This window comes from Labrus bergylta, chromosome 5, assembly GCF_963930695.1.
Source record: "Labrus bergylta chromosome 5, fLabBer1.1, whole genome shotgun sequence".
In the NCBI taxonomy this organism is placed as follows: Eukaryota; Metazoa; Chordata; class Actinopteri; order Labriformes; family Labridae; genus Labrus; species Labrus bergylta.
This window is the reverse complement of record NC_089199.1, coordinates 9,518,489-9,535,084: the sequence shown is the minus strand read 5'-3', so window position 1 is coordinate 9,535,084 and position 16,596 is coordinate 9,518,489. Positions and strand designations below refer to the sequence as shown.

Genomic DNA, 16,596 nt, shown 5'->3' with positions numbered 1-16,596 from the left:
CAACGAGAAGAAACTTCACCCTGCCAATTTATGAGAAGAGCTGAAATTCTGCACCCTCGCAGCACACTAATCTTCCTTTGCAGAGACACAAGCCACTTTTTCCTCAACTCATTTCTATGGTAAATAAAAGTGAGAGTTATGGAGAGTTCAACTTTTCAATTATGCCCTCTCATGCTCAGCCCAGATTGATTTGTGAGGGCTGCCTGCGCTGAGAAAAGAGTAAGTGTCTTGGTATTTGGTCACGACATAGACAAATTGTGTAATCTCTGCAGAGTACAAAGACACATACGAAGCATTAACGTCTCCATTAAAGCATAACAAGAGAGTATTTGTTGTGTGTCGTGTTTTGCTGACCTCCTCGAAGTCGTCGCTGACCCAGAGCGGGATCGGTGTGCCCCAGTAACGGTTCCTCGAGATCGCCCAGTCTCGTGCGTCTCTCAGCCAGTTACCGAAACGTTTCTCCCGCACAAACTCTGGCACCCTGGAAAGAGAGAGATGATATTATAAAAACATGGATTCAGCCGATAAGTCTACTGTGGCTTTAAAAGACATTGAACAGGAATGTTGCTGTAATACCCTTGTTTAAATCTCATTTCTTTTTAAACAGGGTTCACCTTGTTATGTTAAGTTGTCCAATACATTTTTTTAAGTACCACATGGAAGTAAATGTAATATTTGTTTTTATGTTTTATGTTCTTTGTTGGGCAGCACGGTGTTGAAGTAGTTAGGGCTGGTGCCTCACAACAGTCGGATTGGGCCTCTCTGTGTGGAGATTGCATGTTCTCCCTGTGCATGTGTTGGTTCTCTCTGGGCACTCCTGCAGTCCAAAGACATGCTCCTTCGGTCAAATGGTGACTCTGAATTTGAGCATAAGTGTGAATGTGAGTGTGACTGGTTGTATGATGCATGTATGTCAGCCCTGTGATTGACTGGCAAACAGTCCAGGGTGTACCTCGCCTCTCGCCTGATTACAGCTGGGATTAGGTCCAGCCCCCTGCGACCTCAAACAGGAAAAGTGGTATAGATAATGGATGGATGGTATTCTTTATTTCTGTAACAAAATCCTCAAGAAACACCCACATTTCTTGTGTGTGTTAACGTACTTAGTAATAAACCTGTCTTTGATTCTGATTTTTAAAGATTCCAAAGTATGAAAATACTGTTAAAACTAGAAGGGGGTTATGGAATCATTAATTCAATATTTTACCACTACCACTTTGAGTTCTTTGCAGCAGAGTCCTTCTTAGAATATTTATTAAATCAATGCAACCTAGACTTGAAAGCACGTCGTAAAAATGATATATAAACGAGAGTTTTAATTTATACATTTAAGTTTGACCTAAAACAGACAATTGCCCGTTATAACCTAACTCTTCCTTTTTTATACTGCCTCTTCAATACATGCATGCAGACCAAAAAGCCTCATGTAGCTAAATCAAAACAAAGAATAAAAGAAACAAAAAAAGGGCAACAATAAATACCATGTTGTAAGTCTTTCACTTCCAATGATAAAACAAGTGGTATAAATCAATGTATAAAAATCGACACATTAGGAGTTGCAAAGCTTTCATGCTACTGTTAGCACGGAAACGTGATCATGTTTGCTAAAAGTCTGTTTAAAGAAATACCTTTTAAAAAAATCCCTCCTAGTTTCTAAGTGTCACATTATGCAAACTAGCGCCTGTGGCATGCAAGAGAGGATATATTAAAATACTCTGTGAGGACTTTTTGCCTGGTTATGAAACAGACTGAAATAAGCCATGACGCCACACTATGACCTACAAAAGCAAACCACACCATGGGTGACAAGCAGGAATATTTTTCTATAGTGATTTTTAATGTCCTTCACTGCCGTGGATTCACAGCATGCTACTGAAACAGCTTTTGTTTACATTTTTCATCAGAGATATACACACAGAGTGATTTGTTTGACAGTTAAAAAAGGCAAGTTGAGATTTTTATTAGAAAACATCACTTCCACATGTACAAGAGCAGATCAATTAAGAAATAAGAGGAGTGTCTCTGCCCACACGGCTACCAGCAACACAAAATGAAAGTTTCTTACAGGAGCCATAAGTCTTTCATACATTTCATATTTTAAATACCTTGTAAGGCCTTTTCTTGAGGATTAAAAATCTGGAGTGCAAATACCATGTTAATTTAATGTGCATACATTTTTCCACAACAAGAGCGCCCATTATCATATTGTGTATTAAATTAATTCATTTATGGAGCTGGCTTTTTTTCCACTTTCATCAAGCCCTTAAAACAAAGTTCACCTTTCCTTTTATATAGCTCAACTGCAAAAGGTTAACATCCCCTTCAAGGCACATTCCTCCCTAGTATCTCTTTTCTACCCTCCTTCTCTAGTTTGCCCATTTCTAGCTCTAATCCCCTATCTCACAATCACTTCCTCTCATTTTTTCCTGTCCTTCCCTCTTACTTTGCCCGGCTGTGTTGCTCAGGAGAACAGAGTAGGGAGGGGGTATAAATCGTCTTCAGGATCCACGCGCTTAGCAACGAGTTCATCAATTCCCATTTGTAGAAGGCATTTCTATTTAGGCCCCTAATATATCAATTTAATGATTTTTTTTTTTAAGCTTCTCACCAACCCCCCACAAACACTCCTCCACAGTCACCCTCCCTATCCTGCTTCCTGCTAAATGTAGACTTTAAAGTGTGCTGTCTTGTGCTCGAGACGCACCGTGGAGCCATTTAATATGTACACGCTTTCTATTAAAAGTCAGAGACACAGGGGATGGATGCAAGAGGGAAACAGAGGAACAGAGGTTGTGGTCAGGAAGGGGACCTACTGAGCATGTGCATAATGGGAAAAAAAAAAAGGTACAGGCGATGGGAAAGATGGTAAAAATAGAGGACGAAAAATGAGCAGCAGTGTTGAAGGACAACTAACCAGGCAATCTGGCATTGACTGAACACATCATGATAAACAGTGAATAACTGATCATGGAGCAGGAAAAGTAACTAAGCATTGATGCAGTGTTCATGTGGCTGATTGATAAAAACTTAGCAGGGTGAAACTAGAACGCTAGTTCCTCATATTTTCGACCGCTGAAGCTACAAACCAATCACAGATCAGTGGGTGGGACCTCACGCCCAGAAACAAAACTTAACGTCCGCCATATTGCTTGGAAGCTATGCTAACAGGCTCTATGGAGAAAGCTGATATGAACCGAAAATGTATTTCCCAATTCTACTACATATATGACCCAATGTCAATACAGATTCATGTTTCAACGGGTGAAGTATCCCTTTTAAGTGCAAGGGCTCAGTGACGGCTGAACTTCGTTATGGTGCTGTTACGGAATTGCAATCTGTAAGCAGCTAAAGACCAACAGCTTCAATTACTGAGCAGTGGCATGAAAAACTAAAAACATAGGGAAAAAAGTCAAACGAAGGAGTGCGTGTCTGATTCTTGGCTCATCCAACTCCAACTCTTTTCAGGACCAGTCCATCATTTCCACATTTTCTTTTAGGACCAAGAACCTTCATGCACCAGTGCCAAGCGTCCTGCACATTGAGCTTAAAAAAAGACCCACTCCCCTGGAGAACGCTCATTAATTTTGTTCCTTAATTTATTCAAGCAGACATATATCTGGAGGAATCAGTCTGAACTCTCTCAATAGATACTTAGCCTCAGTCTACCACTGCACCCTGTGAGTAAAGAGAGATAAAATGAACAAATCACTTTGAGAATATGGTAACTAGCACTTTGCTTTCTGAAGTATTCTCTTAAGTCTCTCATCAACTAACATGAACTTCTATATAGAGTTACAGAACTCTGCAAGGATTTATGTTTTTTTTAAAGCTGCTGATGAGCTGGCAACCCTCACTGGCAGAAAGACAATCTCCTAGAGACTGGAACTCGAGTATGAAAGTGGAGTCTAATCAAAAAGAGAGAAAAATCTCCTTTTTAGAAAAAAATCAAATAATTAGGGTTGGAGAATAAGCTTAATTAGAAAGCTGCATAAGATCAACACCCTCAGCGCTCAGCACAGGGATGAAATGTGGGTGTATATGCGTAATTTCTTCAAGTGTAGCAGCTGAAAGTATCATTAAAAAGAGGATAGATTTACTGAATCAGTTTTTTTATACATACAAGGGTCAAAATAACTGTTCAACCACGACTACTAAAAGCTTCCACCTCTTTCCATTCGGGTCTAGAACTGAAACAATTCACTTTGTTTGTCTTTTTAGTACATTTCCGATTTAATAGACCAACTAATGGGTTCCTAAATAGCAAAAAAAAATGCAGATAAACTATAAGGAAGCTTAATACAAAAAATAACAAACATATTTATACTACCATACCTTATTACATGCAGTAACAGTAGTCCTCAGATAAGTAATACAGTAGTAGAGTGTGTGCGTGTGTGTTCCTGCAGGTCTCTCTGAACACGTGTGTCTGTGCGTCTTCACCTTCCTAGCGGCTAGTCATTCATCTCAGTCTGACAGTCCCATTACCAGAGGCAGCTACTGTGGCTCAGAAAAGAGCACTGGGAGCACCAGGGGTAATACCACTTAGCAAAGCCATCATGCTGATGCTTACATTTTATCCACGTTCTGCCAGTACAATTAGCATCATGCTAATGTGCATCGTGATAAAATGCTTTGATGACGGTTTTGACCCCATTTAATGAGGAATTAATAAATGTTTGCAACTTGCATTTTTAATCCAGTATCTCTTTACATGCCAGCTGATACATGGCTATCCTGCAGGGACAGGGCCAATAGCTGTGACAAATGACTTGATGTGGTTGTGCAGAATAGTGGTTTTAATTTTTTTGGGACCGCTAGAAGGTATTTTGGGCTTCCTGTCCGACAAGAAAGTCAAAGTGGTTAATTCAATGTCACTTAGCACCAAGCTAATTAACACAAGTTTCAGATAAGAGCTTACCAGTAACATTTGTCATTGTTGTCCAGCAGTTTCTGCACCATGTGCTCCACTCGGACAAACCAGCTCGGGACAGCTTTGTAGATCAGGGGTGTGTCAGACCTAGAAGTGCATTAAGACACAACATTAAGCATCAGGATGTTACATACTGAGATATTATAAAAGAGTAAGAAAAGTAGTGTTCAAGAATATATCAAAATTGAATTTTATGATGGCATCAAGTTCTAATTTGTCAAGCTAATTATTTTAAAAGCCCATCTTTGTGACAGACATAGCAAGTTAGCTTAGGCTATAAATGTGCTATAAGTGATGTGTGGCATCAGATTACTCACTCCAAACTTGTCCCAATAAAAATAACACTTAAATAATAAAGGATTTTTAGAATTGGGGCTTATAATTGCTGACTGTTCTGTTTACATATTGTGTAGTTTGTTATAATTATCATGTGGCTGATCCCCTTTAATAAAATAAGGTATACTTTAATGTCATAAGAAAATTTGTTTTTTGGACTCCATCCTTCAGGTGCGCAGAGAATAAAAAACAAACAGACTGCATAAAAAAACACAACACATCACAGCAATCCCATTTAATGAATGACTGAAAATTATCATGTTTGAGTTCTTTAGCAATGCTAGTCACAAGGTAGGAAAGGCACGGTTTAGATGTTTGGTTATCAATTAGTATTAGCCAATGCCCTGGGGATTAGCTATAGCATGCTAATATGCTAAACAAATTTGTTGAACATGGTATCAACATGTACCTTTTATGTCATTGTGGACATGTTAACATTAATATTTAGATCAAAGTCATTCTGTGAGTAAAAGCAACCTCCTTAGCTATTAGCATGGCTGTTGATTCCATCACCTATTTGTGGTTACAAGAGAACAGTTTTATATCTACCAACTTGTGTTCTCTTAACACAGAGCACATCTCTGCATTATTATTGGGTTAATTCATCTTGCAGCTGCTCAAATAAGGACAGTGAATTATAAACTAAGTTGATGTGTGTGGCTTTTCGTGTGCCTGTTGGATGCAATGTGATAACGTGGGACCTTGGGAAGTTATGTCGTAACCCTGACAGTGGCCTTGTGAATTGATTCAGTTCAGAGACAACAAAAATGATTGATTTCTTGCGATGATACTCCTGAGGGAGGAATGAGCACAGAGGGACATCCCAACTCTGCTTTAAAACACTGTACTGTACAGAGCATTTAATTAAAAGCACAATATTTCATCTACTGTTGTATAAATGTATTTTGAATGAGTAAAACAGATTTTATTTCTCCAGGCTTAGCTTCTATAATACTTAAACAGGTTGTTTTTGCAGGTTGGGTTATTCTATATCTGGTGTTTTAGGGTGTATGACCAAGGTGATTTTTTAACTGGCAGCACCTGTTTTCTATAAAATTCCAATGTAGTTTAGCGTCTTCAGCTCTTTGCATCCTAGGCACAAAAAACCCTCGGCATCAGCTGTTTTGTCTCGCTGCAGTGTCAGCGCTCTCAATTAAAAATAGTTTAACTTCATGGAACACATCAATGTCACTTCCCCATCATTGACCAATAAAAATCAACAACAGGCGGGTTTTCCAATACCAACAATGAAGACATAGGAGAAGTTTATCTCATGAACATAGTCTGTTTTTTTTTTCCGAGGGTACAATTTCCAAGTTTATATTTAGTTTCAACATTTTTCTTGAAAAAATGCTAATTTTAGTGCAGTGAGACAACTTTCTATCAATATTAATCACCGTTGAGAAGCGCTGTGAAATTTAGGTCTTGGGTGCTGCCACTACAAAAATCTCAGTTGTGGACAAATCCCTGAAATTCCAAAGTGAAAGACAAAAAGTAAAACCTTTGGATTTTGACATTGCTCACCTCCAGCAGAAGGGGTAACTATGTTTAAAGCTGCTGGCATTGACGAGTCGACCCTTCTCCTTCAGCCACTTGATGATATTCTTGTCAGCATCCTAATAGAAAACAAAAAAGAACAGACAGAATTCACAAATCCGGCTTGAAGATGTTTATTAGACATTAAACTGTCTTATTCGCAAAGACTTGTTTCAAGTTTTTATAAGACTCTTAGAATTTCACATTCATTAATTCCTTTCAAAATAAATTAAGGACATACACTTTAATGAAATGATATTTAAAATGCTGATGTTACCGTCATTTTCAAAGCAAATTTGCAAACCAAGATTCTTTAATTTTTGTCATATCTGCCACATGAACAGAGGCTTTTTTTAAACACACAATATGTTTCTCATAACTTTTCTCTGAATAAAGATAGTTTTCACTAGCGTCTCTGTGTACTGTAGCCTGTACTGATCACTTATTTCATCATGTAGGTTTACTTTACTCCAGTGCCTTGGATGTTTTCCACATATAACTAATACCTGTATGTATTAATGCATATCTGCAACATCATGTTACAGATCTGCATGCCTCATATGAATTAACATTCTGCAATAAATGTGGCATAACAGTGGAAGAGTTTCTTCTAGATGACATCACAACACATTGTGCATCATAGATATGAATTCAATTTAACATTGTTTAATTAAAAACACTCCAAAATATTACCCCTACACTATAAAATGTGTCCTTTAAATACTTATGTACAACTCTAACAAGATATTCAAAGCACAACCACAGTTCTTCTTATTAATATGTTTTTAAAACTATTGTATGTATGGATATTTATGACATCAGCTTATTGTCTACATTTATATTTAGTACATATTACATATTGTAAAATCACATTAATCCAGCATTTGGCTTTTTTTTTTGCATTAAATGTTTTTGTATGTTAAATTAAAACTTCTACGTGGTTAATCGAAATATGCGTTGTTGACTGTTTATTCAGCGATGGCTACCGCAGGAAAACAAAACAATAGTAGAGACTGACCGATAAATCGGGTAGTTGATAATATAGGCCAATATTAGCATATTAAGCAGCTATTGGTATCGGCTACTTTATCGCAGATATGCGCCAATATTTCTACATTTATTCACCAGTCAGAAAGTGTATTATTATTTTAGACTTAGCAGTTCTCTGTCACCAGCAGAGTGTGCTGAATGGATTACAAAAAGCATTATCACATTTCAGAGTGCCGGGCCATGAAGCACGTACATGCACAGTTACTCTCCAGTTGAGTACCCATCTTTTCTGAATTATATATCTTCTACAAGTGTTAGATTAATGCATTTGAGGGATTAATACAATAAATGTGTATATCTATATTTATCTATTTCTAAAGATCCAAATAGATTTAAGAAAGCTATCGGCCAATATATCATTACCGCATTTTTTCTCTCCTTAATATCGATATCGGCCCTAAACAAAAGCCCTTTATCAATAGGTATTTTTTATTTTTAATAATACTTATGCATGTGCTTTTTCTATCTAGTAGGAAAACTCTGGATCATTGAACACATTCAGTCACTTTTTGCCTTCTTTTCAGAAAAACAAAAACCAATCCACAGCCAAGGTCACGATCAGCTCTCACAGTGATGATAAATGTCATTATGGAGAAATAGTCTGTTTGAATATTCAGCTCACTGTCAGCCTTGCGTCTCATCACATTATTTCATTTCACTCTAAACCTTACTCTGAGGTGAAATTCAAATGACGCTAATAAATGTGAATTTTCAGTAAGGTGCAAAGTGGCACACTGTTGGTCGTGACCCCTTTGTAGAGAGAGGGGTTTTAATCGTTCTCAGCTCCCAGTCAATGTTGTTATGCACTGACCCGGGCTCATTAAAAACATGAGAAGAACACCTGTGATGTGGAGACGTTTTGAATCTCCTCCTCTAACCCATTAAGCGAGAGTAAACCCATTTTACCACCTGGCCAATCGAGTAAAAACAAGGTTAACTTGACATGTTTGTACATTACTAACATATATTTGTGACTCGTTTCGGAATATCTTTGTTACAGAGGATCATAATTATCCAGCATGGGGTTATGGAAAACAAGGCTGGATTTTTTTTAAATTTGTTTTATGGCTTTGTTTATATGTGCTGTCCTGTATTTGTTTGTATTGGGCTTTTAGGCTCTCAGTGCAAGGCAAATTCCCCTAGGGGCAATAAAGGTTTCATTCAATCATTCATTCTACCCCTTAGCGGCACATTCAGGATTTCTTCTCAGGATAAAGCAACATGTAAAGTAGTCAAATAATTGTAATTTCCTGGACCAAACTCAGAAAGAAATGCTTTTCAGCAGATTGTGTGAGTTAAAATGAGTTCATAGGAAGGTAAAGAGATGAACAGGGAGCTGAGAGAGAAAATGAGCAAAACAGGAAACTCCCATGTGAAAGAAAAACAATCAATGTATTATTTTGGATGCACTCACTTCAATCTTTATTAAGTTACAGTCGGTCAACATTAGTGTAATAGGTGATAGTCATCTTTCTTCTAAACATTTGTAATAATCAAGTGGAACAGTAGACCAGTCGCAATACTGATATTTATCTGCGTTTATTTGTGTTGTTTAAAGGACAAACGTGTGTTTAGTAAAAGGAATTGAGATTTGAAAGTCATCATAAATAAGAAGCAGTCGCAGAGGGCTTGGTTTGGCCCGGCGTGAAAGGGGAGGTGAATTACAGAGGAGACCCGAGGGCTGTGATAGAACCCGATAGGAAGTGTACTGAAGATGAATGACAGTGACAGGGTGCAGCTGGCTAGGAAAGGAAGGAAGCAGCAAGAAGGTCATCTTGAAATGATGTAAAATTTGAACTAAGAAGAATTGGGAAGCATCAAGCATTGACAGCAAAGACATAAGGGTAATGGGGTTAGGTGAGGTAAGTAACAGGGTAGTAGGGCTGGGCATCAAACCTCGATACTTTTTCAGTACCAGGAAAAATACGTCTATAGCACCAAGTATCCAAGACTGTCAAGTACATAAAAGGTGGCAATAAATGTTTGTCAAAGAGTACTTTGGTCAAATACTCTAAAGACTGGTTTGATTTCATTTCAAGTCTTGTTTGTGTTCTTATCTCTGTGCTGTAATGTATATGTAAAATCAGGTACTTAATCAAAACATTTCAAACAATACACAGCCGTTAGAGGAAAGAGGGTCAATTAGGGAAAGAATTAGAAAGATGGGGAAGAATTTTGAGTCTTCTTAAGTAGAATTAGCTGATCACTCCTCCCCCTGATGCTCTGCTCGTCTTCTCCATTGACCTTGTTGACTCTTCATCCAGGCATCAGGCATCTTTGGCGATTCCCAGCCTCACCTCCTCCCCTTCCAGCAGCTTCCTGTAGGTGGCGATCTCTGCATCCAGCTTGAGCTTAATGTGCAGCAGTTCCTGGTAGTCTTGTAGATACTTGGTCATCTCCAGCTTGGTTTCGCAGAGCTGGGCCTCCAGCTGAGCGATGACACCCTCGAGTGTCTCCACCTTATCCATGTGGGACATCTCCATGTCCTCCAGCTGCTGCTCCAGAGCAGCGTTACGAGCCCTCAGCCCGTCGATCTGGTTCTGCAGGTCCGTCACTTGGTTGTGGAAGGTCGAGATCTCGTCTTTCATGGTCTTCATATGCTCCTCATGTTTGCCGGCGTGCTCTTTGAGGGTGTCAAACTTGCTTTTGTACCACTTCTCTGCTTCCTGAACGTTGCGGGCAGCAACAGCCTCGATCTCTGCACGCATGTTGCGCAAGTAAGCAGCCAGGTCGGGCCGATCACCATCCAGCTCTGCAGTAATCTTTGAGTCCTCGATCTGCTTCATGATGTCAGCCACCTCTTCGTCGTGCAGCTTCTTGAGGAACTCTATCTCGGCCACCAGTTGCTCTATACGCTTCTCCAGCTCAGCCTTCTGCAGTGTAGCGTTGTCGACATCCTGGCGAAACTCCCTCAGGATCATCTCTGCCTCTTCTTTGAGAGTCAGCTCTTCCTCCAGCTTTAGTTTCCACACTTCGACCTCTTCTTCGATGTAGCCCCGCTCAATATCAGCTGCTCCTTTCTCATTAGTCAGCGACTCAATCAGCTCCCGCACCTCTTTGAACCTGAGCTCGTATTCCTCTCCGATGCCTGTGGGGCCTCCCTTGTAGCGGCCCTGCAGTGCAGTCAGCTCAGCTTGAAGGGCAGCATTTCTCTGCTCCAGTGCCTGGACCTTCTCGATGTATCCAGCGAACTTGACATTGAGCTCCTGCATTTCCTCTTTCTCGTTGGCATGTTGCTGGTGGATCTCTGTTCCCAACTCGACGGCAGTGCCTTTAAAACCAGAGCGGCCACGGCTGTCATATGATGATCCACGGCAACGGGAAGGAGACGGGCTCTGGACCCTCACCCTGCTGTTTGAGCCACTAACCTGCAGGCTCTTCTGGGTGTAAGACGATGCTCTCATATTGCTTAAAACTCTGGGTTGGTCTTTTCCTTTACAAAGAAGCAGCTGTTGCAGCCGTTCGACTTGTCTTGTAGGAGCTCGAGTGGCGACTGTCGCACCCTCAGATCACATCTGAGTTTTTATGCGACAATAAAGAATGTCTCAGACAGCCTTGAAATTCACGCCTGGTTTTAACATATTTCAAAAAAGGATTATGACAGGCCTTCGGTGAACTGGTGCTGCATGCTCTTTATTAGCTAACGCTGTACTGTTACTGATCAGGCGGGTCAAGTCCACTCCCTGGCTTTTGCGCCAGGATGTGAAATAGTGATCAGATCAAGTATGACTGTTATTTTTCACTCACTACCCACTGAAGATGATAATGAAGTTTGGTGTGACAGGGAGGAAAAGGGTACCCAGAGCACTGATAAACATTGACTTTGAGTTCCGGCTGCACAACTTTGTGAAAATGTTATGGCGCTGATTCCCTTAGCTCCTTATCATCAATTAAGTTATCCATAGAAGTTCATTTCAAATTAGAGAGGTTCGTATTTCCTGCTACCGATTTTGATAACTGAATTTGAAAGGCTGCCCATTTACAGATCGATCCAATCGCAATGAGTGCCAAAAACAATAACAGCAATCACATCATATATCAATACAGGGTCTGTACCTGACAGCCATACTGTGTCATTCAGGTTTACTAAATGAATGCCATTGAATTTTCAAAAAGCTTAAATGTCATTCAAAACTGTAAAGATCGTTACAAAATCCAGGAAACAATCATTAAGTATGGAGGGCAGGTTTTTTCCACCTATCGCTCTTACTTGTGTCCTTCAAAAAGCATTGGAAAAACATAGATTTTTCTCATTATGCTATTCATCTATCTTATTTTATTAAGTTGATGTTTTCTTTTATTTTAATAATTGAGTCTGTACACTACAAGAGGAGGGCGCACATTTAAAACCTTGTGAAGATTAAAGAATAGAGGAATCTGAAACCAAAAGCAAGCAGAGTGCATAGTAAGAAACTTAGCAATCGTTAGCTGTCGCTTGGTCAGAGACTCCTCCTGATGTGCTCTCAGATCAGTGGATAGTGTAGCATTACTGGCGTACTTGACTTTACTTATTCCTGTGTTCTAGGCTACATCTTTAGGCATTTCCAATACATTTATTTTTAATTTATATTAAATATTCTCATTTATGTTACCAAATAGCATAACTAAAAAAAAAAAAAAAAAAAAAAAAAGAATATTAATAAAAATGATGTTGAGGAAAGGTAACATTTAAGCATAAATGCTCTGAACGAATGAGGAAAACAAATCTTTACAGAAAGATACACAGTGAGGAAATAGAGGAGTGATAGTAGAGTTGGTGCCAAGAATGAAGGAAATGAAATCAAAAGCTGAAACCACATTACGAATAACGCTGAGGAACATAACCCATGTATCATAATGACAGTTGCTTTAACCAGGGCTAGAAAGCCTGAAATGTGTGCTTACCTAATCTACATGTAAATGTCTGATGTGTCACTCACTTTGACATACTGTCCCGCAAAGTCAGTGACCTCTGAAGTGAAGCAGCCCGAGGCGTCCACGGGGCAGATAGGAGCCTGGTCCCTCTGGATGATCTTGAATTCAGTGCACACCCTGTAATCATCCTACAGAGAGAATAACAAACAGTTCAAAGGGTTAACTGGGTGAAAGGATTACTAATATAAAATGAGTATTGTACCATATAGCAACTCACTGCAAACTTAAAAAATCTGCATTGACTGGGCTGAGTGTGGGACCTTTTGATAATTAATGGATTAATCAAAAAATTGACTTATCAAGACTGATAATTGTTGGTATCAGATCTCATAATTAAAAGCCATGCATGTCACAGCCTATTACTCCAGAGTGATGTATTTTTCTCACTAACTAAGTAACCTTCTTTTGATTCTACCTTGATACAGGAACACATTAATCTTTACAGTGAGGACAATGTATATAAAATGATTCATTATCTAACCTATTTCAGCAGCCAGTGTCACCAGTTTAAAGATATGCTATGACTCCATATTAAAATCCTTGTTGTGCTGAATACTTTAAACAGTGTTGAAACAAGCCCTACTGGTATGTGGCAGCCATGCATGAAAGATCTGAGTTGCTGTCCAGCTGTAAATGTATTTTGTATTCAAACACCCTGTCACGATCCAAGATGGATGACTCACAGGGTCATTTCACATCTTGTCATAACAACATAAAATTTGAAAAATGTGGGTCTGCGACACATTTCTTCTCACTGTAAATCTTCTGAGCAAATGTGTTTGTGTTTCAGATTGTTCACCAACTGATTGACGTGATTGTGATCACTACATAACAGTGTTGAAACGTAGGTGAGATATTGATGAGGAAGGTTTACTTAAGGGCCCTGTTGGGACTTAGAGAGATGAGGAGAAAAATAAGAAGACAGAGTGTATCCACAGCTGGCTACAGCCAGTCACAGGGGTATCCATCTGGCCTTGACAAGGGCATCCAACCTATTAGCAATGACCCAATACCTCTGATAGCACAGCCACACTGGCCTTATAACTGTATGTATGTATATTGATACTGCAGCTAAATATACAGATACTTCATAAATTATCTTCTATTAGTATTGATCAGACAAAAAAAAAACCCATGACAGGTTGAAAGGATTCCAAATGTTGGATGTTTCAAAAAAGTATTCAACATTTATTCAAAATATAATCCCAAAGAAATATGATAGAAGGTACTGTCCCTAAAGTGAGTCCTAAACAATGTTGGTAATGCGTTGGCCCTCAGCTCGAGTTTTGAACTATGAAAATTATTCATGATATAAATAAATCCTACTGCTGTCATTTATAGTCAAGAACAAATCTGGTTTACAATCAAATTCAGCATTATATCTATTTGGAAAGAGACAAATAAAACATGTTTGCATGCGTTAACTGTAGTACAAAGAAGCCATACTGTACACGTAGGGCTACAGGCACTAAACACAACAAGGCAAAACATTAGCAAGTGTTGAATAATAAATTCACTTCTTTGATCATAAAAAAAAAAAACACCTGTTTTTTCATCATGTTTTTCTGAACTTGCAAACAAAAAAACATAATTGAATTGAGTTGCATCAGAAAAGGCAAAGCTTCTCTATAGTTGCCAAAATAAACAGTTCTCACTGCACTTGTTATATTATAGAATCGAGGTCCGCTCAGAGAAAGCGACCTGTTTCACTCTGAGGCATACGAGCGTCTACAGGACTTCACAATCAACCTTACCAAGAGTGACGTTATAAAAGTACAACGCCTTCTCAACGCCTCTTACTTCAAACCACCCAAAGAAGTAAAGAATGTTTTAATTAAAAAAAAAAGAGGAGGGTGGGCGTAGTGAGCTCAGCAGAGGCTGGCGGGGCAAAGTGACAGAAGGGAGCCGGATCAACAGTATGGGCTGCTTATAGATCAAGACAAACAACCAAACAACCGTCTTCCTTCTTCCATGTTCTCAGCCACCACAGAAAACTCAAACCTGTGCAAAAGTTAATTAAGGAAATGCTTGATGTATAATGTGCACTCTGTTATGTCATGTCTTTAGGGTTGAGAGGCTTGATTAGAAAGGTTTCATGGTCTTAGAGTCCTGATTACCAGTCTAATGCCCGAGATTCTGATTTACTGTCATCAGTATTTGTCATTACTTCTATTAATTTAACCCTTTCTTTTAAGACACTTGTTGTTAGGTGCTAAGGCCCCACTTCTAATATCATAGTACTGGTACATTATCAAGGCTTTTTTTCTCTCTCATATTTTTTTATGAACTCTCTTATTCTGGTGTTTTTAGTTGTTTTGAGGGTTAATGCTTTTTTAAGCCATATGCACAGCACATTGAATACTTCTGTGTTGTAAATGTGCTTTAAAATAAACACACCTTTCCTTAAAAATGAAAGCTTTTCTATGCTTTGGCGATGTTAGGGATTTGATGGTTATTGTTTTCCTCATTGTTAATAATCGAGACCCTTCAGGGCATGTTGAGAAATGTAATTGGCATCATTTACATTTTTCTGAAGCAAAATCGTGTTCAAAAAAATACTACTAGATTGATAATGGTTGTAAGGCGTAAGCTCCAGACTGTTTTACAAGGTCAGTCTGGTTACAACACTCATTCAGCAATAATAATAAAAAACAGCAAAAGACTAAAAGACAACACTTACAGCTCCAAAGTAAGGTGCCTGATGGACCACTCCTGTACCCTCCTCCTCCTTGACGTAGTTATCTGTCACCACCTGGAACGCTCCTTCCTCCCCACACTACAGCAAGATTAGATGAAGGGGGTGAAGTCGGGGGGGAAGCGGTAGAAACAGAGCCACAGACAGTACAAGAGAGAGATTAAGAGACAGATTTAGTGACCGTAAACGAAGACGCCAATTCGTGGTCGGACAGGTAATTAAAGCGAGACATGGGTCTGTCTTCATATTGATGTAAACAATAGACACAACTGTGAAACGGAGAGGACAAGAACACACATATTACTAACCTTGGAGAAGTACTGGAACAGAGGCTTGTATTTCTTCCCTTTCAGCGTTTTACCAGGAAATCTAAAAACACAACACAAAGCCCTCGATTCAATATCTACCATTTACCTTCCACGATGTCTGAAAACAAACATGTGTAAATTCTTTTCATTCTCAAAACAGGAAACTGACTGAAGAGGCGGTATAAAATGATGCTTCAGGGGAGTCATTTCTTTCTCGAATTGTATAGGTCACTTTTAAAATCCTATTTCCTTCCCCCCACCTACTTTCCAATTTCTACGAGTCCCCGAGGGGTCGCAGTAGGATTTTATTTTATAAACTACTTTTTTGTCACCTTGAAATAGGTTCTGCATTGACTCACAATATTTTTATATTCCTGCTAAACCATAGGAACGGTTATTGTGTTGATCTTGTATATTTATTTAGGAAACACTCAGGGAAAGCCCTTTACATCATCCCTGAACACAGAGAGAGTCAATAATCATTTCAACAGTTATATACATAAAATTAGCAAGGAGCCGAGGTAAGGGCTAAGGGAAGATGATTTTTTTTTTACTTACTTTTTTTCTTTTAGAAACTAAACAAATCAGATACGCATACTTACAAATGCAGGCTTTACTCAATTTAAACAACTTCAAGATCTCACTTCTTAAAGTTTAAGTTTGTGATGGCAGCTGAGTCAGTCAAGATTCAAATTCAATTCAATTAGGGCTTCTATCAGTTCAAACATTTTCCAACACACCTTCCTTTAATGCCAGTTTAAAAGGTTATAAATGAAGCCTCTAATCCATAACTAAGGTCAATAACAACGCTATGATATGGACTACAA

General features: G+C 38.9%; 1 protein-coding gene and 1 pseudogene across 1 annotated transcript in view; both read right to left on the bottom strand.

The window, feature by feature from the left end:
• Positions 1 to 16,596, bottom strand: part of iars1 (isoleucyl-tRNA synthetase 1) — a 53,291-nt gene that overhangs the window by 28,501 nt on the left and 8,194 nt on the right. The window contains exons 9-14 of the mRNA XM_020636769.3: positions 15,770 to 15,830; positions 15,447 to 15,542; positions 12,772 to 12,894; positions 6,791 to 6,882; positions 4,919 to 5,017; positions 355 to 481 (exon numbers count right to left, since the gene is read on the bottom strand). Of these exons, the coding sequence (XP_020492425.1) occupies positions 355 to 481; positions 4,919 to 5,017; positions 6,791 to 6,882; positions 12,772 to 12,894; positions 15,447 to 15,542; positions 15,770 to 15,830 (598 nt within the window). The remainder of the gene's footprint in view (positions 1 to 354; positions 482 to 4,918; positions 5,018 to 6,790; positions 6,883 to 12,771; positions 12,895 to 15,446; positions 15,543 to 15,769; positions 15,831 to 16,596) is intronic.
• LOC109986223 (desmin pseudogene) lies at positions 9,248 to 11,365 on the bottom strand (annotated as a pseudogene).